Below are 22,837 nucleotides of genomic sequence, written 5' to 3'. Positions count from 1 at the left end.
CTGGACACATAGAACCTACCTACATTGAACCATGAAGACACAGAAAACCTAAACAGACCCATAACCGAATCAGAAATTGAAACAGTAATAAAGGCCCTCCCAACAAAGAAAAGCCCAGGACAAGATGGATTCACTGCTGAATTCTAGAAGACATTTCAAGAAGAACTCACTCCAATTCTTCTCAAACTATTCAGAACAATTGAAAGAGAGGGAATCCTCCCAAATTCTTTCTCTGAAGCCAGCATCACTTTAATTCCTAAACCTGAAAGAGATGCAGCAGAGCAAGAGAATTACAGACCAATATCCCTGATGAACATAGACGCAAAAATCCTCAACAAAATTCTCGCCAATAGAATGCAACAACACATCAGAAAGATCATCCACCCAGACCAGGTGGGATTTATCCCTGGTATGCAGGGATGGTTCAGTATTCATAAATCAATCAATGTGATACACCACATTAACAAACTGCAGAAGAAAAACCATATGATTATCTTAATAGATGCAGAGGAAGCATTTGATAAAATACAACACCCTTTCATGATGAAAACTCTAAGCAAATTGGGTATAGAAGGAATATTCCTCAACACAATCAAGGCAATTTATGACAAACCCACGGCCAGCATCCTATTGAATGGGGAAAAGCTGGAAGCATTTCCACTGAGATCTGATACCAGACAGGGATGCCCACTCTCACCACTGCTATTCAATATAGTACTGGAAGTTTTAGCCAGAGCCATCAGGCAAGAAAAAGAAACCAAAGGGATACAAATTGGGAAGGAAGAAGTCAAACTATTCCTCTTTGCAGACGATATGATTCTTTATTTAGGGAATCGAAAGAACTCCACTAAGAGACTATTGGAACTCATAGAAGACTTTGGTAAAGTAGCAGGATATAAAATCAATTCACAAAAGTCAACAGCCTTTGTATACATAGACAATGCCACAACCGAGAAAGAACTTCTAAGATCAATCCCATTATTTGACAGAGTTAAGACAATGAGAGAGAGAAAGAAAGGTCTTCCTTTTGTTGGTTCACCCTCCAAACGGCCGCTACAGCCAAAGCTAGGCTGATCCGAAGCCAGGAGGCAGATGCTTATTCCTGGTCTCCCATGCAGGTGCAGGCGCCCAAGCATCCGGGCCATCCTCCACTGCTATCCCAGGCCACAGCAGAGAGCTGGACTGGAAAATGAGCAACCAGGACTAGAACCTGGCGCCCACATGGGATGCTGGCACCACAGGCGGAGGATTAACCTAGTGAGCCATGGCACCGGTCCCATTTTTGCTTTCTTATCATTGGTGTGGTTAACTACAGTAGCACTTTTTTTTTTTTTTAAGATTAATGTATTTATTTGCAAGTCAGAGTTTCAGCAAGAGAAGGAAAGACAAAAAAAGACATCTTCCAGGCCAGAGTCACAAGGCTGGAGCTTCTTCTGGGTCTCCCACGTGGGTGCCAGGGTCCAAGCACTTGGGCCATCTTCCACTGTTTTCCCAGGCTATTAGCAGGGTGCTGGATGGGAAGTGGAACAGCTGGGACTCAAACTGGTTCCCAGTGGAATGCCAGCATCACAGGCGGCAGCCTTACCCACCCTGCCACAATGCCACTCTCTTAGCACTTCTAATTTCCTTCCAGAACTTTTCCTTTGTATTCACAACTTACCTAACTGGTGCAGACCTATCAGCCTGTCTCGGCTTTCAATGTGCCTTCTTCACTAAGCTTAATCATGTCCAGCTTTTGTGTGGCTCTTTTGCTCACTTAAGAGGGCACTGTCTGGCCTGATTGCAATGTTGCTTGTCTCAGGGCATATGGAGGCCTGAGGAGAGAGAGGGAGGAAGACAGGGAGCCCCTTGTGTATGGAACAATCGGTATGCACACATGTATCACCTATGTTTGCCTCTTACATGGCCATGGTTCCTGGTGCCACAAAATGATTACAATAGTAGCATCAAAGATCACAATCACAAAGCATCACAAATCACCTTAAAGATGGGCTAGTAATAAGAAAGTCTGAAATAATGCAAGAACTGCCAAAATACGGCGCAGATGTGAACTGAGCACGTGATCCTGAGAACAGCGCTGACAGACCAGGCCTAGAACGTTAAACATTGGGGGGGGGGGCACTGTGGTGGAGCCGGTAGAGCCACCACCTGCAGTGCCGGCATACCATTTGGGACCTGACTGCTCCACTTCCCATCCAGCTCTCTGCTCTAGCCTGGGAAAGCAGTAGAAGATGGCCCAAGTCCTTGGGCCCCTGCATCCGCATGGGAGACCCGGAAGAAGCTCCTGGCTCCTGGTTTTGGATCAGTGCAGCTCCAGCTGTTGCGACCAGTTGGGGAGTGAACTACTGGATGGAAAACTTCTCTTTCTCTGCCTCTCTCCTCTCTGTGTAACTCTGACTTTCAAACAAATAAATAAATCTTAAAAAAAAAAACAAAAACAAAAACAGGTAGGTGGCAAGTCTAATAGCTAAACAATAAAGTTTTAGGGCTAGGGTCAGGGTTAGTGTGCTGTCCAGTACAGAAGCCCCTCCTGAGCACTTGAACAACGGGCAGTCTACATTACTACACTAATACAGGCTGTAAGTAAAATTAATACACAGGACTCCAAAAATGTAAAAACAGTATTTTTGTATTGGTTACATATTGAAATGATAGTTTAGCTCCCCTGAGGTAAAACATAATACCTGCCTCCTTTCAGTTTGATATGGGGCTACTAAAACCTTGGAAACTACACACCTGGCTTACACTTGTGATCCACGTCATACTTCTTCTGGACAGGCAGAACAGGAGACAACACATACCAGAAAGTTTATCAGTGATAGAGAGGGGGCCGGTGCCATGGCGCAGGTTAATCCTCTGCCTGCAGCGCCGGCATCCCAAATGGATGCCGGTTCTAGTCCCAGTTGGTCCACTTCCAATCCAGCTCTCTGCTATGGCCTGGGAGAACGGTGGAGGATGGCTCAAGTGCTTGGACCCCTGCACTCACGTGGGAGACCCGGAGGAAGCTCTTGGATCCTGACTTTAGATCAGCACAGTTCCAGCTGTTTCAGCCATTTGGGGAGTGAACCAATGGAAGAGAGACCTTTCTCTCTGTCTGTCTCTCTCATTGTCTGTAACTCTACCTCTCAAATAAAATAAAATATTAAAACAAAACAAAACAAAACAAAACAGATAGGAGAGACAGCAATAAGCAGAACCAAAGAAAGCAGCAATCGCTAAGAAAAAACTTGACAAGGTTAAAAACAAATAGGGGCGGAACCGGCACCATGGTGAAGGCTATTCCTCCGTCTGCAGGGCCAGCATCCCATGTGGGCACCTGTTCTAGTCCTGGCTGCTCCTCTTCTGATCCAGCTCTCTGCTATGGCCTGGGAAAGCAGTAGAAGATGGCCCAAGTCCTTGGGCCCCTGCACCCGCGTGGGAGACCCGGAAGAAGCTCCTGGCTCCTGGCTTCAGATCAGTACACCTCCGGCCGTTGCAGCCATTTGGGGAGTGAACGAACAGAGGGAAGACCTCTCTGTCTCTCCCTCTCACTGTCTGTAACTCTACCTTTCAAATAAATAAATAAAATCTTAAAAACAAAACAAAAAACAAAAAAACAAAAAAACAAAAAAAAAACAGGGGTCGGCACTGTGGTGCAGCAGTTTAATGCCCTGGCCTGAAGCACCAGCATCCCATATGGGCACCGGTTCTAGTCCCGGCTGCTCCTCTTCCGACAACTCCTGCTGTGTCCTGGGAAAGCAGTAGAAGATGGCCCAAGTCCTTGGGGCCCTGCATCCATGTGGGAGACTTGGAGGAAGCTCCTGGCTCCTGGCTTCGGATCAGTGCAGCTCCGGCCACTGCGGCCATCTGGGGAGTGAACCAGTGGATGGAAGACCTCTCTCTCTGTCTCTACCTCTCTCTTTAAAATAAATAAAAATAAAATCTTTTAAAAAAATAGTTAAATACAAGTTAAGGACACACAGTTGAAGAATACACAGGCATGTGGCAGGGCTGTCTGCGATGTCGCATCCTGGACCCCATATCTGAGTGCCTGGTTTGAGTCCTGGGCTACTCCATGCTCCTAATCCCAGCTTCCTGCTAATGTACCTGGGAGGCAGCAGGTGACAGCCCTGACCCGAGAACTTGGGGTCTGGATGGAGTTCCTGGCTCCTGGCTTCAGCCTGGGTCAGCCCTGACTGCTGCAGGTGTTAGAGGGAATGAACCAACAGATGCAAGATTCTCTCTCTCTCTCTCTTCCCCCAACCCTCTTTCTCTCTCTCTCTCCATCAGTCTGCTTTCAAATACATTTTTCCCCAAAGACTTTTTTATTTATTTGAAAGAGTTACAGAAAGAGAGGGGAGGTGGGTTCACTCCCTAAATGGTTGCAACAGCCAGGAATGAGCGAGGCTGATGTTGGTGCTTGGAACTGCATCCGGGTCTCTCACGTGGACGGCAGGTGTCCCAGTACCTGGACCATTTTTTCATGCCTTCCCAGGCACATTAGCAGGGAGTCAGACTGGAAGTGGAACAGCTGGAACCTGAACTGGCACCCATGTGGGATTCTGGCATCCTAGACAGTGGCTTAACCCACTGCATCACAACATCAGTCCCTAAATAAATAAATCCTTTTTAAAAAATAGATGCAAAAGAGATTTCCGAAAAACACATAATACTGCCACTCTACTCATTAAATTAGCTCTGGTCTGAAAAATAGCTTTCATTTAAGATTATGCTCTTGACATGCAGTCAATTACAGAAATCCCCTGTGACTCAGCAATTTCTTTCCCACTTCTATAAACAGAATGAGTGACTGTGTACCCTAAGAGCATCATTCATAAAATCAAAATCTGAACCTAAAATACAACATTTTCATAAAGATGCAAACAAGCAGCAATGAAAACGAGGAAATGACAACCCTGATGAGTCTCAGGTGTAATCCCGGGCGACACACATCAACTACGACCACACGCCCAGGAGCTGGTGTCCCGGCACAGCAGGTTAAGCCGCAGCCTGCACTCCAGCAATGCCAGCATCCCATATGGGCACCAGTTCTAGTCGAGGCTGCTCTACCTCCAACCTAGCTCCCTGCCAGTATGCCTAGAAAGGTAGCAAAAGATGGTCCAAGTGCTTGGGCCCCTGCCACCCATGTGGGAAACCCAGACATGGTTCCAGGCCCCTGGCTTCAGCCTGGTGCAGCCCAACCATTGAGGCCATATGGGGAGTGAATCAGGAATGGGAGATTTATCTCTTCTTCCCTCTTTATCTGTCTCCAACTCTGCCTTTCAAATAAATAAAATTTTTAAAAGTATACAGCTAACATAACTGTACTTTTATAAAATTAAAACGCCAGGAACACTGGACCCCAAGAATAGCTTCGGTGGTATAACAGTAAAGAAAAGCAAGGCAGTGCGTGCAAACGAGCTGCAGGGGAGGAAAGCTCTGAGGAGCGAATGGCTGGAAGGGGTTCGAGGGACCTGCGCCAAGGGTGTGGCAGCAACTAGCATCAGCGACTGCTGTAACACAGCACGGACACCACCTTCACCAAGAAGAGACTCTGGAGTGAGCGTTTGGCCTTGCGGTTAAGACGTGCACTTCCCATTCCAGAGCGCCAGCTCTGTTCTCAACGACAGCTTCATGCTAACGTGCTCTCTGGGAGCAGCAGGGATGGCTCCAGTAACTGAGTTCTTGTCACCCACCCGGGAGACCTGGGCCGAGTTCTCAGCTCCCAGATCTGGCCCCGCAGCCACTGCAGGCATTTGGTGAATGAACCAACACACAGGAGCTCTTTCTGTCTCTCTCTCAAATAAATTTTTTAAAAGTAGATTTTCAACTGAGACCCAATAAAGTTAACCTCTATGCTGACTGCTCGAGTCTAAATACAACATGAGAGTACACTAATGCAACAAAATCCCAACAGAAGGGTATGAAAGGAAAACAACTCCACCTAAGCTGTCCCTGAAAGGAGAAACAGGAACACATCCCAGCAAGCAGCCCTGAAGGACCTTACAAGACGAGAAGACTGGGGCAGGCATCTGTCTGAGCCCAGAGACAGAACCCACAACAGAATTCTAGCAGATCAGTCCAGCAACACTCAGAACTGTTCACAGAAAATCCCCACAAGAAGGTTCACAGCAGCTCTCTCCACAGCAGCTCACGTCTGGAAACAAACATCCATCAGCTAATTGGTGAGGGAATAATTCAACTGGTATAACCGTACAACTTATTCAACACCGACAAGGAACAGGGGCAAATGTTTGTGCAGTGTGATTAAGAGGTCACCTGGGGGCTGGGCTTGCGGCACAGCAGGTTACGCCACTGCCTGCAGTGCCAGCATCCCACATGGGTACCAGTTTGTGTCCTGGCTGCCCTATTTCTGATCCAGCTCTATACTAATGCACCTGGGAAGACAGAAAATGGCCCAAGTACTTGGGTCCCTGCGTCCACAGGGAAGATTCAGATGGAGTTCCAGGATCCTGGCTTTGGCCTGGCCCAGCCCTGTCCATTGCTGCTGTCATTTGGGGAGGGAAACAGCAGATGAAGATCTTTTTCTCTCTCCCATACCAGAGCGCCTGAGTCTGAGCTGGGACTCCGCTCAGCTCCAGGTTCCTGCGGACATGCACTCTGGGAAGCAGCAGGCATGGCTCAGGGGGCTGGATCTCTGCCACCTTTTGGGAGACTTAAACAGAGCCCTGGCTCTAGGCTGGCCCAGCCCTGACTGCTAAACACTACACTTTCTTTTTTTAATTTTTATTAAAAGATGTTATTTTTTTGAGAGGTTAAGTTATAGACAGAAAGAGGGAGATGGAAAGAAAGGTCTTCCATCTGCTGGTCACTCCCCAAATGGCTCAACAGCTAGAGCTGAACTGATCTGAAAACAAGAGGTTCTTCCAGGTCTCCCACGTGGGTGCAGGGGCCCAAGGACTTGGGTCATCTTCCACAGCTTTCCCAGGTGCATGAGCAGGAGTCAAAGAGGAGCAGCCGGGACTAGAATCAGGGCCCATATGGGATGCGAGCACCGCAGGTGGAGGCTTACCCCTTCATGCCACAGCATCAGCCCCAGGCTGCTGCTTTTTATAAGGAATGAAACCCTCAGGATAGGCAATTCATCACAAGAACCAGTTGGGGATTACCAATCCCCCAGGGTCCGACTGATGGGGGATGGGACAGGATACCTGTGAGACAGGGTAATCAAAGGCAATGCCTCCTCAGAGGTACCAGAGGAGGGCTAGGACAAAGAAAGGAGATGATGCAGTTAAGGAAGCCAAAAAAAAAAAAAAAAAAAAAAAAAGGTTCAAAAGCAAAGCGTGCTCTGGTCAGTGGGAAGGCTTATGGATGTCACTGTAAGTGAACAGGACACTTACATTACCACTGATATACGTAACCAACCTTCAATCAAAACCAGGGGAAGACAGCAAATGCCTCAGGGGACACAGACCGTGAGCGCAAGAACAACCAGAAGGGGCCCGGGCTGTGGCACCCTGGATTAAGCCACTGCCTGCAATGCTGGCATCTCAGTTCAAGTCCTGGCTGCTCCACTTCTGGTCCAGCTCCCTGCTAAATGAGCTTGGAAAGCAGCAAAGATGGTCCAAGTGTTTGGGGCCCTGCAACCAACAAGAGACCCAAACGGGAGCCAGTGCTGTGGCACAGCGCATAAAGCCGCTGCCTGCAATGCAGCATCCCATATGGGTGCTGGTTAGAGTCCCCTGTGCTCCACTTCCGATCCAGCTCTCTGCTATAGCCTGGGAAACCAGCAGAAGATGGGCCAAATGCTTGAGCCCCTGTACCCATGTGGGAGACCCAGAAGAAGCTCCTGGCCTCAGATCAGCCCAGCTTCAGCCGTTATGGCCATCTGAGGGGCGAACCAGCAGACAGAAGATCTCTCTCTTTCTCCCTCTCTCTGGCTCTTCCTCTCTGTAACTCTGCCTTTCAAATAAATAAATCTTTAAAAAAATACACAGCATGTTACAAATAAAGCAGGAAAAGGGGGCATGTGGAGCGGCTCACTGAGAATCGATCTCCATTCTGAGGAACAGGGCGCGCCTGAGGGTGGGCTGCTACAGCTGTCCTGGCACTGGAGTTGGGGTGCGGTCCTCCAGGAGGCACTGGCTTAGCAGCAAGGAAGCAGGCAAGACCTGCAGGAGGGCAGACCCACACACCGCAGCAGCCCACTGTTCCTTGCACCTTAGAACAGCAGTAAATCAACTCTTAGAGGCTGCAGGGCTCAGAGATGAAAGCAAACAGCCTAGAAAATAACTCACTGGGGCAGGCAGCCGTCAAAGGACACAGAGGACGCCTGGAATGTGCAGGTTAAATGGCAGCAGAAGTCAACTCCCTCTGGAACCCGAGGGGCAAACCTGAACGTCTTCTTGTCACCAGGACCCTCCAGGACTCAACAGAGGTCAAGTATCAGATTCAGAGGTGCCCTTCCCCGAGAGCCTGGCGGCCTCAAGGCGGCCTCGAAAGGGCCGAGGCGTGGAACTGAGGAAGAGCAAGGGAGAGCCAGGTTTACGCATCTGGGAAAGAACTTCATGGGAGTTAACTGCACATGGAATTTTCTAGACCTTAACACATGAAAAGCCTACCAGCTTTTCAGGAAGTTACTGCCAGAAAAAACCCTGAGCCCAGACGAGAAAGGCCAACACACATGCTTTGGGTTCCCAGCTGCCAACGGTGTTGTATCTGGACAAGGACAGCAGGTGCCCTACCAGGAAGCCAAGGAAGGCCTGGAGGAACATCCCACAGGGTGGGGCACAGGCCCGAGATGGTGCAGGAGGCAGCACCCCTGAAAGCACACAGACTTCTCTCTTTCATTGCCAATTAGCCCAGAGCCCGCAGGCGAGCAGCTCGCAGGGCTGGCAGCCACTCACCGCCGGCTGGTCCGGGCCACCCAGCCTCTCTTCCTTCTCCACGGTCCTCCGGCAGTCTGGGCACACCCACAGCGGCAGGTGCAGCACACTGTTACCCTTGGGAGCCATGGAAAGAGCCAGTTTGTTCGCAGTCTTAATCCCACTCTCTAAGAATGAAGAGTCTTTGCGTTCACTTCTGCACAGAAGACAATAATCCCCAGCAGGATAGGGTGGCGTCCTATGATTCATGCCAAAACTAAAAGGAGTCTGGAATAGAGAAAAAAAAATCCATTTTCAAGACCTGATCCACAAAGCCAAGACACTTAAAATATATATGTATTTCTAGTTAAAAGGCACACGTATATTTATTCAGAAAGACATAAAATAGGAAACTGGTTAAATAAAACCTAGTATTCCAGAAGCTTGTAATACTTCAAATAAAATAGTCATGCTGTAGGAGCAGGCTTGCTGACACTTGGGACAACTGCACCCCATACTGCAGTGTTGGCTTAGGTCCAGCTACTTGGCTTCCCATACAGCTTCCTGCTACCACCACCCACATGGGAGACTCAAATGGAGTTCCAGGCTCCCGGCTTCAGCGTGGCCCAGTTGGGGCTATTGTGGGCGTTTGATGAGTAGACCAGCAGTCAGAAGATAACATCTGCCTCTCTCACTCTGCCTTTAAATTAGATGAAAATAGACATTAAAAAAATCTTTAAAATCAGTAATGTCATAAAGAAAATCTCAGCAGGAGTTAGAAAACTGTCCAATTAACCCTTCCACCCAGACTTCTGATTTACTTCCTTGCCATGAGGGAAACTCGGGTCAATTTCAGACCGTGTGAAAGCATCAACACTGTTGATTATCCATGAAGCTGGAAGCCGCTATCCAAGAGGCACCTGTGCACAAAGCTCCAGTCCTCAGACGGGGACTTCTGGTGCGAGGGTGCTGGGAAGTCCACACCGTCTCTGTGGTGGGCACCCAAGATTCAAGACAAATAGTAGGGGGCCTGGTGGCAGCCATGCACCCAAGAGCCAGTGTCCCTCCCAGGCTCAGCAATCCTAATGAGGGAGGCTGGCACTGTGGCACACAGGGTTAAGCCGTCACCTGTGACATGGGCGTCCCTTATCAGAGTGTAGGCTGGGAGCCTTGTATACTGCACTTCTGAACTAGCTTCCCGAAGCTAACCTCCTGAGAAGGCAGTGCTTGGGCCCCTGGCAGCCACACGTGAGACCAGGACAGAGTTCCAGACTGCTGGCTTCAGTCTGGTCCAGACATTTTGGGGGGGGGGGTGTGTGAACCAGTGGATGGAAGTCTCTCTCTCCACCCGACGACCCCTTTCCCCTTCTCCCTTCCCCTCTGTCGTTCTTTCAAATAAATAAATAAATCTTAAAATAATAATGTTGACTTCCTCTCCAACTCCCTCATTTCAATGGCTGCTTTTTCAAACAGCTCCTGAACTGTGGAGTTGTGGGGTTGTGGGGTGAGGGTAGAAATGGCGGCAGAAGCCTCAGAGGTAGAACACACAGGAGGAATTATTACCTCCGACCTTTCCCAGAGATTATCAACTGTCCTATGAGAAATGGACAGGCACAGACACGTCATCCAGCGAGCAAGCACTTCCTCTAGCCGGGGGTGGGGGAGCTGAGCATGACCCCATCGTGGGCCCTGTGCCTTCTGAGAGCCTGTCCCGAAGGCCCGAGAGCGAGGCCCTAAGTGCACTGGCTGCAGGAGCCCCGCGAGCTTCCAGGGGCAGGCGCTGCTCTGCCCACGCTCCTGCCTGAGCACCCGGCAGGGCCCTGGCAGCAGACGCTCCCTGTCCTCCACCCCTCTCAGCGGCCAGGAGGAGGAGCAGTGAGAGCGGTCTGGTTTTCCCCAGCTTCTCCAGCTTCCTGCAGAGGCTCAGTCAGCCCCCTCAGCAGCCCCACTGCCCCTCCAGTCTTTGATGTTCAACCAAAATCTGACAGGACGGGCCGCGTGAGAGCTCTCTTTGCAGGTATTTAAACAACAGCCACAGTGAAGATCACCAGCATCCCCACTGCCCTGAGACTCAGTGCATCTCAGTGCTGCTCCTTCCCTCCAGCCGATGGACTGCGTCTGTCACCAGATTACTCTGCAATTCCTAAAGCTGTATATAAATAACACCACACAATACAGTCTCTCTGATCTGGCTTCTTTCACAGTTACTCTGAGATGATTCCACCCACGGATCAGGAATGAGTACCACCCCACTGTGTAGGTAGGCCACATTCCCCACTGATGCACATTTGGGCTCTCTGTGGGCTCTGGCTGTTAGCAATGGCTGGTATGAACCTTTGTGTGCAATCCTGGTGTAGATACATACTTTTCTCTGCTATAAACATCAAGGAATAGGAGAGCTGGTTCTCAAGGCAGGAATATGTCTAACCTTAAGTAATTGCCCATTTCTCCCAGAGAGCAGTGTCAGAGTTGTGACTAACCCGCATTCCGTGGGTGCAGGATTTCAGCCGCAGCCACTGAGGGCACGCTATTATCCCTCTGTGTCCTCCCTAATGACCAAAGATGTGAAATGTCTTTTCAAAGTGTTTATGCCCATTCTTATCTCCTCTGTGGTGCAGTATCTCATCAACTATTTGGCCTGGCTCAAGAATTATCATCTTTACTACTGAAAAGAATGAGCTCTGGGTTTCATGATTTCTATATTTTAAATTTTCTCCACTGCTTCTTGCTTTTATGGTATTATTTCCTTTCTTTGAGTTACTTTAGGTATAGTTGGTTAAAACTGTTCTTTTTTTTAACGACTTATTTATTTGAAAGGCAGAGCAACAAACAAGGAGAGACAAAGAAAAGAGACCTTCCAAACACTGGTTTACCTCCCAAGAGCCAGGGCTGAGCCAAACCAAAGCCAGCAACTCCATCCTGAACTCCCATGGGGTGGCACGGATCCAAGGACTTGGGCCATCACTGCTGCCCTCCCAGGCCATCAGCAGGGAGCTGCAGCAGAGGCGGCGGCGGGTCTGCACTGGCGCTTACGTGGATCTGGTCCGGCAGCTGTGCTGCGTCTCCAGCCCGTCTCCACGTCAGGGCAGAAATCCAGGCTGCTGAGCCCTTACCCTGTGTAACTTACATGGTTAACGCCATCAACGTCCCTGTAAACACTGATCTGGAGCATTTAATAAATTCTGAGGTTCCTATCCTCTTGATATTTGGAAGTTTAAAAGATTTGTCTAACCTCTTTTTTATTTAAAATTTAAATTTTTTAAAAATTTGTCTGAAAGGGCCGGCGCCGTGGCTCACTTGGTTAATCCTCCACTTGTGGCACCAGCATCCCATATGGGTGCCGGTTCTAGTCCCAGTTGCTCCTTTTCCAGTCCAGCTCTCGCTGTGGCCCGGGAAGGCAGTGGAGGATGGCCCAAGTGCTTGGGCCCTGCACCCGCATGGGAAACCAGGAGGAAGCACCTGGCTCCTGGCTTCGGATCGGCACAGCGTGCTGGCCACAGTGCGCCAGCCACAGCAGCCATTTGGGGGGTGAACCAACGGAAAAGGAAGACCTTTCTCTCTCCCTCTCTCCCTCTCTCTCACTAACTCTGCCTATCCAAAAAAAAAAAAAAAAAAAACACAACTTTTTTGTCTGAAAGGCAGAGGGGCCAGCACTGTGATATAGCTGGTTAAGTGGCCATCTACAGTACTGGCATTCCTTTTGGGTGCTGGTTCAAGTCCTGGCTGCTCTGCTTCAGAACCAGCTCCCTGCTGCGGCCTGGGAGAGCAGCAGAAGATGGCCCAAGTCCTTGGGCCCCTGCACCCACGTGGGAGACCTGGAAGAAGCTCCTGGCTCCTGGCTTCGGATCGGCACAGCTCTGGCCATTGTGGCCATCTGAGGAGTGAAGGAGCAGATGGAAGACCTCTCTCTCTCTGTCTCTACCTCTCTCTGTAACTCTTTCAAATAAATAAAAACAAATCTTAAAAAAAAAAAAAGAAAAAGAAAAAGAAAAGAAAGGCAGGGGGGCAGGCAGGCAGAGAAAAACAGAAATCTCCCATCCACTGGTTCACTCCCCAAATGGTGGCCACAGCCAGGCCACAGCCAGCAGCTCCCTCTGTTATCTTTCATGTGGGTAGCAGGGTCTCAAACACTTGGGCCATCTTCCCTTGCTTTCCCAGATGAATTAGTAGGAGCTGCACTGGAAGCGGAAACGTGGAAGCCAGAACTCAAACCAGCGAGCACTCTAAGATGCTGGTATTGCAAGCAGCAGCTTAACCTACCACGCCGTATCACCAACCCATCCTCTGCATTTTTAAGCATTTTTGCTGGTGCAGAATTCTAAATTACAGTTTTTTTTTCCCTTTCAGCACTTGGCCTATCACAAAGATGTGACTCTTTTTTATTATCATTATTAAAGATTTATATTATTTATTTGAAAGGCAGTTACAAAAACATGGAGAGAAAGATTTTTCATGTACTGGTTCACTCCCCCAGGACCCTAGAACGCCATCCAGGTCTCCCACAAGGGTGCAGGGGCCCAAGAACTTGGGCCATATTCCGCTGCTTTCCCAGGAGCATTAGCGGGGAGCTGGATTAGAAGTAGAGTAGCCTTGGAACCGGCGTTGTGGCATTGTAGGTTAAGCTGCCACCTGCAGTGCCGGCATTCCCATATGGGCGCCGGTTCGAGACTAGCTGCTCCACTTCCAATCCAGCTCTCTGCTATGGCCTGGGAAAGCAATAGAAGACAGCCCAAGTGCTTGGGCCCCTACACCCACGTGGGAGACACGGAAGAAGCTCCTGGATCCTGGCTTTGGATCAGCACAGCTCTGGCTGTTTTGGCCAACTGAGGAGTGAACCAGTGGATGGAAGGCCTCTCTCTCTCTCTGCCTCTCTTTGTCTCTCTGTGTAACTCTTTCAAATAAATAAATACATAAAAAAAGAAAAAAAGGAGTAGAGCAGCCAGAAATTAAATGGGCACTCACGTGAGATGCCAGCAATGCTGGACCAGAGATGTGATGTGACTTCTCTCTCTGGCTTTCACTGGTTCCCAAGACAAGTTCACTATTTGTCTTAATGTTCTTTACTCATATATAACATCTCTTTTCTGACTGCTCTTCAGTTCTGTTAAATCACTGTTTCAGCAAGGTAATTACGATGGGTTTGGGCACCGCTTTCATCTTTCTTTTTTTTTTTTTTTTTTTTTTTTGAGATTTTATTTATTTGTTTGAGAGATAGTTACAGACAGAGGCAGAGACAGAGAAAGGCCTTCCATCCGCTGGTTCACTCTCCGAATGGTCACACTGGCTGGAGCTGGGCCGACCCGAAGCCAGGAGCTTCTTCCAGGTGGCGGATTTGCCGGCCCCGCTTTCATTTCTCTTACGCTTGAGGCTTACGGAGTTTCCTGGACATGTGGTTTCACATTTTTCACCAAATTTGCAGTTGATAAATTTTCACCAATTATTCTTTCAAATTATCCCTCATCCCCTCACTCTCCTTTGAGGATATCAACTACACACATTTGGCTCCCCAAATTCTCAGTACTATACTCAACCTGTGGAAGCCCCCAGGCCCCCACAGCTACAGCCTAGACTGTCTCTCGGCCGTAAGCTGAGCGACCCCAGGACCCGTCAGTGTACTTCCCTTCTCAGATAGTGCTACCCTGACTGCCTGTTCTTCCATGTTGGGAAACTGTCGTCTGGTGTATTTTGCCCTTTGTTTAGTATTTGAGGCTGGAAGAAGAATCCAGTCCGAGTCACTGTCTCTTGCTTAGAGGCAGAAGTCCAATTCCACGGACATTGTAAGAAAGACACGCACAGAATGCACACTAAGCAAGCGTGACACCCCAAACCCTATATGTACAGATCTTCAAATGTATAAATATATAAAATATACACACATTGATGTAAGGAAATAAGGTGATCCGGAAATTTTTCCACAGGAGAATGTATGCTTATTCCAAGACAGCAATATGGTTGAACACACCTCAGAAACACCACTAACGACAGTCTTACCATCTGTCTTATCCTTTTGGAGTAAACTTACTCCCTACCCTCGGGAAAACTGTCATTGGTGACCACCGTGTGACGCACATGGGTATGTGCACACGTATACTTAATAAAAGACAGTAAATCATAACACAGATCTGAGCGTTCCTGATAAAAAATCCAAATCCCAGAACTTTTCAAGGACTGACATGGTGCCACAAGTATAAAATTCCACAGCTGGGGTCAGGTATTTGGTATAGCAGTTAAGACACTACCTAGGGGGCTGGTGCTATGCTACAGCAGTTGTTAAAGCCCCAGCCTGCAGGACAGGAATCCCATTATGGGCATTGGTCCAAGTCCTGGCTGCTCCACTTCCAATCCAGCTCCCTACTATGGCCTGCGAAAGCAGTAGAACACGCACGGCCCAAAAGCGTGGGCCCCTGAACCCACATGGGAGACCTGGAACAAACTCCTGGCTCCGGATCGGTTGACCTCTGACCATTGCAGCCACTTGAGGAGTGAACAAGTAGATGGAAGACCTCTCTGTCTCTCCCTCTCTCTATAACTCTGCCTCTCAAATAAATAATTGTCTTTAAAAAATAAATAAAAAATAAAATTCTATTCTTGACCTCAATGTAATGGGTCACAGTCAAAATGCAAGCACACCAAAAATACTGCATAAAATTTCCCTCAGGCTGGGACTGGTGCTGTAGCGTAGCAGGTAAAGGTACCTGCCTCTGCCTCTCTGTAACCCTGCCTTTCAGATAAATAAATCTATTTTTAAAAGATTTTCTTTATTTATTTGAGAGTTACAGAGAAAGGGAGAGATAGAAAGGTCTTCCATCCACAGGTTCACTCCCCAGATGGTCACATCAGCCAGAGCTGGGCAGAGAGCTGGATCAGAAAAGGAGCAGCCAGGACTAGAACCGGTGACCATATGGGATGCCAGCACTGCAGGCAGAAGTTTAGCCCATCATGCCATGGCACTGGCCTCAATAAATAAATATCTATAAGGCATATATGAAACAAAAATGTATTTCATGTTCAGATTTGAGTCCCACCTTCACAGTATCTCATTACATATACACAAACATTCCAAAATCGGAAAAATCCAAATTCCAAAATATTTCTAGTTCCAAGAATATTAGATAAAGGATATTCAATCTGTAGCATCCATTCTGTTTCCTGCTAGGCTTATATTCTATGCTAGTTTAAAAAGTAGTATTCCCCCAAAAATAAAATTAAACATGAAAAGTTCAAACTTCATGATTACATAGGTAAACGCTTACTACACATGAAGAAAACAGCCTTTTTGGGCATAAAAACAGTAAAATCAACAGCACAATCCAGATGACTTAAGGGCAGTGACAGCTAAAGCCAGGGATCATAGAAAGTAGGTGTGCCTGTGCTGGTGCCGCCCTCCCTTCCCAGGCCTCGGCTCCCTGCGGTGCCCAGCCTCAGGGCTGTCTGCTTCCCACAGGCCCTGGTCTCCCCCAGGAACCACCCCTCACACGGAACTGCACCGGAACACCTTGCCTTAGACCACTGCCTAGTGGGGTCACAGCCTCAGGAAAGGGTCAAGCATGACACCCAGCTGAGCTGCTGTCTCTGTGCCACTCACCAGCTGAAACGCCTCACAGTCCCCACACAGCCAAAGCCTTGCCAAAGGTGCGCCCCATCCCTCAACCAGCACACGCTGCCACACAGCTGTACCCACCACGACCCTGCACAGCAGACTATCGTACATTTATTGCACCACGTCATCTTTTCTTCAGACACTACACAGTTCTAAAGGCCCCGGATGCACACAGCATGTGCCGGCACCCAGCAGAGGTTCACTGAAGGAACTAGTCCAAGTCACCCATTCCCACTTTGTTCTGCTTATCCAACCACAATTTTCCTAATTTTTCCTTTCTCTTCTCCTTCCCTCCTTCTTCCCTTTTCTCTCTCTACTTCCCAAATGCCCACAGTGGCTATGGCTGGACCGGGGCTGGGCCAAGCTGAAACCAGGAGCCAGGAATTCAACCCGGGTCTCCCACACAGTGGCAAGGTCCCAATCACTTGAGCCATCACCAGGGTGCACATTAACAGAAGGCTGGATGCAAACTCATTCTGCTAGAGGGTGCAGCTGCTACCTGGTAGAGCAGATGGCTGCCCGCCTAAATTTTCTGGATTTTTTACACAATCTTTTTAATTTTTTGACAGGCAGAGTGGACAGTGAGAGAGAGAGAGAGACAGAGAGAAAGGTCTTCCCTTGCCGTTGGTTCACCCTCCAATGGCCGCCACGGCTGGGGCGCTGCGGCTGGCGCACCACGCTGATCCAAAGCCAGGAGCCAGGTGCTAATCCTGGTCTCCCATGGGGTGCAGGGCCCAAATACTCGGGCCATCCTCCACTGCACTCCCGGGCCACAGCAGAGAGCTGGACTGGAAGAGGGGCAACCGGGACAGAATCCGGCGCCCCGACCGGGACTAGAACCCGGTGTGCCGGCGCCTCAAGGCAGAGGATTAGCCTAGTGAGCCGCGGCGCCGGTCTACACAATCTTTTATTAGTTACCTGTCCTGAAACCCAGGGACTACTGGGTTGCTAAAATACCTACAATATTCTCTTCCAAAAACAGGCAGGAACTAGTGTTACGGTGGAGTAGATTAAGCTGCCACTTGCTACACCGGCATCCCATCAAGAACTGCCAGTTTGAGACCTGTCTTCTCTGCTTCTGACAGAGCTTCCTGCTATCTGCCTGGGGAGGCAGAAAATGGTCCACGAACCTGAGCCCCTGCCACCCATGCGGGAGAACTAGACGGAGTTCTTGGCCCAGATTTGGCTGTGGTGGCCATTTGGAGTGTGAACCAGCAGACAGAAGACCTCTCTCTCTGTCTCTCTGCTTCTCCTCTCTCTGTGTAACTCTGACTTTTGAATAAATAATCTTAAAAAAAAAAAAGTTAAAATTCAATGTCATATTTCTAAGATTTTTTAAAAATTAAGTAGTGCTACATTTTTTTCATATTTATTTATTTATCTGAAAGGCAAAGTAAAAGAGAGGAAAAAAGTGTGTATACATGCGAAAGAGTGAGAGTGAGTGAGTGAGTGAGAGAGAGATCGATCTTCCATCTGCTGATTCACACCATAGATGACCACATCAGCCAGGTTTGTGCCAAGCCAAGGCCAATGTCAAGAGCCAGGAACTCCATCCTGGTCTCCCACATGGATGGCATGGGTCCAAGCACCCAGATCATCTTCTGCTGCCTTCTCAGGTACATTAACAGGGAGCTGGAATGGAAGCAGAGTAGCCAGGACTCAAACCAGCACCCTGATATGGGGTGTCAGTATCAAGCAGCAACTTAATCCACTGTATCACCAGCCAAACAGCATTTTTTTTAAAAAATAGTGACCATGAAAGTGAGTTTTCTCTAGGATTTTTCAAATTTTGTATTCATTTATTTGAAAGGCAGAGTAACAGACAGACAGATCTTTTATCCACTGGTTCAGACACTTTCAAATGGCCACATTGGCTGCCAAAGCCCATAGCTCAGAACTCCGCCTGGGTCTCCAGGTGGGTGGAAGGGGCCCAGGTATCTGGACCATCTTTTACTGCTTTTCCCAGGCACATTAAGCAGGGAGCTGGACTGGAAGCATCACTCTGATATGGGATGCCAGCGTCATAGGCAGTGGCTTAATCCACTGTGCCAAAAGGCCAGCCCCTCTAGGATTTATTTACTTATTTTTTTACAGCTATTTATTTATTTGAAAGGCAGAGTTACAGAATGGCATGGGGTGGGGGGGACAGAGAGAGAAGTGTTCCATCCACTAGTTCACTCCCCAAATGGCCACAACAGCCAGGGCTGAGTCAGGCCAAAGTCAGGAGCCAGAAGCTTCTTCCGGGTCTCTCATGTGGGTACAGGAGCCCAAGCACTTGGGCCATCCTCTGTTGCTTTCCCAGGTGCATTAGCAGAGAGCTGGATGGAAAGTGGAAGAGCCAGGACTCGAACTGGTGCGCATATGGGACGCTGGTGCTACAGGGGGTGGTTTAACCTGATACACCATAGTGCCAGCCCTTGGGAATTTTTTTAAAAAGATTTATTTATTTATTTGAAGGGTAGAGTTACAGAGAGGCAGAGAGAGGCAGAGAGAGGCAGAGAGAGGCAGAGAGAGGCAGAGAGAGGCAGAGGGGAAAGAGGGAAAGAGGGAAAGAGGGAAAGAGGGAAAGAGGGAAAGAGGGAAAGAGGGAAAGAGGGAAAGAGGGAAAGAGGGAAAGGAAAGGAAAGGAAAGGAAAGGAAAGGAAAGGAAAGGAAAGGAAAGGAAAGGAAAGGAAAGCAAGAGAGAGAGAAGGAAGAGAGAGAAAAGGAAGAGAGAGAGAGAAGGAAGGAAGGAAGGAAGGAAGGAAGGAAGGAAGGAAGGAAGGAATTTTTTGTGAATACTATAGTCTCTGTATTCACTTCCCATACAACTAAAAGACTGAAAGAACTCCATAACAGCAGCAGACGTATAGTTCTGGAAATACATATTTCTCTGTCACACTGCTCTCCACTGATTGTTACAACACAATCTATTAAGGTGAAATGAAAAGCTGACATTTAAGGACTACTAACTTCTCAGATGATGGTCAGAATCATCTTCAAAATCTGATGATTCTTAGAAACCACAGTGCCCATTTTAGTAGTGTATGAGCAGTCTTCACAGCAAGACCCAGAAAGTACTGCAGGGGATGGGAGAGAACCACTTAATTAGAACAGAGCCGGGCAAGGCTTTTAGTGGGAGACTAAATGGAACAAGGCAACTAGCATCTGAAACCTAAGTGACCTGAAGTAATTCCAAAGTAGCCACTTGCAAACCTGGCCAGTCCCAAGTCATGCCAACGCTGTGCTGACAGCGGTGGTCAGGCCAAGGGCAGTGCCCAGTCAACCCCAGCCCTCTACCGTGACCATACTCACTTGGCCCAAGGACAGCCAGGCCAAAGGCTGACCAGCACTCAAACACCAGTGACCACAGAGTACTTGCTTCTTGAAAAAGAATCCTCAGCTTTCATAATGCAGCACTGATGATACTAAGTCAGTCTCCAGGGCTATTCCTAAAATGTTTAAGATCTGTGAAACTAAAGATGCAGATGCCGATGCAGCAGGAAAAGCCACTGCCTGGGATGCCGGCACCCCATATGAATACCATTCAGGTCCCAGCTGCCTCACTTCTGATCCAGCTCCTTGCTATGCACGTGGGAAAGCACTTGAAGATGTCAAGGTACATGGGCCCCTGTCACCCAAGTGGAAGACCCAGATGAAGTTCCAGCTTCAAAATCAGCCATTTGGGAAGTGAACCAGCGGAGGGTGGATCTGTCCTGCCATTCTGTCACTCTGCCTTGCAAATACGTAAGACTTAAAAAAAAATCCAGGGAGATGAGTTAAGGCAAGGAGGTACAGAGATTTTCATCTGGGGCACAGGAAAAGGATGGAGGTTTCTAAGCCTTCTGGAGGAACTGGTGAGGAAGGGGAGCAGCAAAGCAGTCATGGACCTGAGCCTTAGAAGTGGGGGGACAGGACATGGCAACACCCAGTCAGCACTGGGGAGCACGGAGGGCCAAGGCAGGCTGGCAGACCGCCGACTGTGACGGGAAGGTTCACCCAGTCAGCGCTGGGGAGCACGGAGGGCCAAGGCAGGCTGGCAGACCGCCGACTGTGACGGGAAGGTTCACCCAGTCAGCGCTGGGGAGCACCGAGGGCCAAGGCAGGCTCGCAGACCGCCGACTGTGACGGGAAGGTTCACCCAGTCAGCGCTGGGGAGCACGGAGGGCCAAGGCAGGCTGGCAGACCGCCGACTGTGACGGGAAGGTTCACCCAGTCAGCGCTGGGGAGCACGGAGGGCCAAGGCAGGCTGGCAGACCGCCGACTGTGACGGGAAGGTTCACCCAGTCAGCGCTGGGGAGCACCGAGGGCCAAGGCAGGCTGGCAGACCGCCGACTGTGACGGGAAGGTTCACCCAGTCAGCGCTGGGGAGCACGGAGGGCCAAGGCAGGCTGGCAGACCGCCGACTGTGACGGGAAGGTTCACCCAGTCAGCGCTGGGGAGCACGGAGGGCCAAGGCAGGCTGGCAGACCGCCGACTGTGACGGGAAGGTTCACAGTCAGCGCTGGGGAGCACGGAGGGCCAAGGCAGGCTGGCAGACCGCCGACTGTGACGGGGAGGTTCATCTTCTTTGGAAAAGCACTTGGCGGTGTGTTTCCCAGGACCCTGCAACCCGTCCACCGTCTGCACTGGGAGGCCCACATACTCTGCTCTCCCTGCTCCTGACCAAACCACCTTCTTGCCGAGATGCAGCAGACCTTACCCGCATCGTGTGGGACACTGTGCCACAGACTCCTCCCGTACCACACCAGCTGCTGGCTTTGCCTTCCTTCCAGCGTCATTTCCATCAGGGTGCAAGCACGTCGCTACCTCCTCCTGAAGAAGCAAAGCACCTCCATCTCCAACGCACGCCCCGCCAGCTGCCCCTGCCTGCTTCTCCCTTCCTCTCCAAACTCCTGCGAGACGCACACGCCACAAATACGAGCCACCTAACTTTTAGAAAACAAAACACAAACCACAGGTGAAGACAATGACATCACTAGCACCTATGAGAATGGCCAAACTGCAGGACGACGCGGACACCAAATGCTGGCAGGGACATGGACCAACAGAGATGCACTCAGTGCTGCGGGAATTCAAAACGGGGACAGCCATTTGGAAAGTTGGCTTTAGCAATTCTCACAAAACCGAACACACTCTCATCACCCAGCCCAGCAATCGCAATGCTTGATGGTTACCAAATTAACTGCAAACTCGGGCCTACACAGAAACCCGCACACAGAGGTTTACAGAAGCTCTACTTGTAGCTGCCCAAAGTGGGAGCAGCCAAGACGTCTTCAGCAGGTGAGCAGCCAAGTGGACTGTGCAGTGCGCACAGTGAACTTCGGTGCTACAAAGAGACGAGCTACTCAGCATGAGCACCCAAAGCGCTACCTGCTGTGTGCCCCACCGTGTAACATTCTGGAGACACGAAGCTCTGGAGATGGTAAGAGAGCGCTGGTCGCTAGGAGCTGGGGCAAGGGAGTGGGCAGGCAGTGTGCGCTGGTCGCTAGGAGCTGGGCAAGGGAGTGGGCAGGCAGTGTGCGCTGGTCGCTAGGAGCTGGGCAAGGGAGTGGGCAGGCAGTGTGCGCTGGTCGCTAGGAGCTGGGCAAGGGAGTGGGCAGGCAGTGGAGCACAGGCTTTCTGGAGTAGTGGGAATACTCTGCAGGGCACTAGCGTGAATACCCACCCTTGTGCACGCACCTGCAGCTACAGAATGAACACCACAGCGGACCCTAAGTAAACCACGAACCTCGGGGATAACAATGTGGCAACACGGGTTCACTCATCGCAATAAATGTCCCACTCTAGCACAGGAAGTTAGCAACCAGGAGGGTGCAGCAGGCATATGCAAAACTTCTCACTCAATTTTGCTGAGAACCTAAAAACTGACCTAATAATAAAGTCTATAAAAATCTCCTTTAAAGAAACCACAGGTAGGGGCCGGTGCTGTGGTGCTGTGGGTTAAAGCCACAGCCTGCAGTGCCGGCATCCCATATGGGCACCAGTTTGAGTCCCAGCTGCTCCACTTCTCATCCAGCTCTCTCTTATGGCCTGGGAAAGCAGCAGAAGATGGCCCAAGTCTTTGGGCCCCTGCACCCGTGTGGGAGACCCGGATGAAGCTCCTGGCTGGTAGCTTCGGGTCAGCACAGCCCTGGCCACTGGGGCCAGCTGGGGAGTGAACCAGCAGATGGAAACCCTCTCTTCGCTCCCTCTCTCTCTCTCTCTCTGCCTCTCTGTAACTCTTACTTTCAAGTAAATAAATAAAATCTTGAAAGAAAGAGAGAGAGAAACAAACAGGTGACTCCTAGTAACATTTTATTTAACCCAAAATATACAAAATATTATGTCAAAGATAGTATATAGGGGCCAGCACGGTGCCGGCATCACATATGGGCACTGGTTGGAGTCCCAGCTGCTCCACTTCCAATCCAGCTCCCTGCTATGGCCTGGGGAGAGCAGTAGAAAATGGCCC

At 49.6% G+C, this 22,837-nt stretch overlaps 1 protein-coding gene across 4 annotated transcripts in view; it reads right to left on the bottom strand.

Annotated features, from left to right (window-relative positions):
• The window catches only part of FAM193A (family with sequence similarity 193 member A), a 154,399-nt gene that overhangs the window by 90,295 nt on the left and 41,267 nt on the right, over positions 1 to 22,837 (bottom strand). For all 4 annotated transcript variants that reach the window (XR_016228478.1, XR_016228479.1, XM_070067973.2 and 1 more), the window contains exon 2: positions 8,847 to 9,092. Coding sequence is in view for 2 of the 4 variants with exons in the window: in XM_070067973.2 (XP_069924074.2) it covers positions 8,847 to 9,092 (246 nt within the window). In the remaining 2 variants the exon portion in view is untranslated. The remainder of the gene's footprint in view (positions 1 to 8,846; positions 9,093 to 22,837) is intronic.

Source organism: Oryctolagus cuniculus, chromosome 2, assembly GCF_051225735.1.
Source record: "Oryctolagus cuniculus isolate XC-2025 breed Fujian yellow rabbit chromosome 2, ASM5122573v1, whole genome shotgun sequence".
In the NCBI taxonomy this organism is placed as follows: domain Eukaryota; kingdom Metazoa; phylum Chordata; class Mammalia; order Lagomorpha; family Leporidae; genus Oryctolagus; species Oryctolagus cuniculus.
This window is presented reverse-complemented; position numbering and strand designations above follow the sequence as displayed.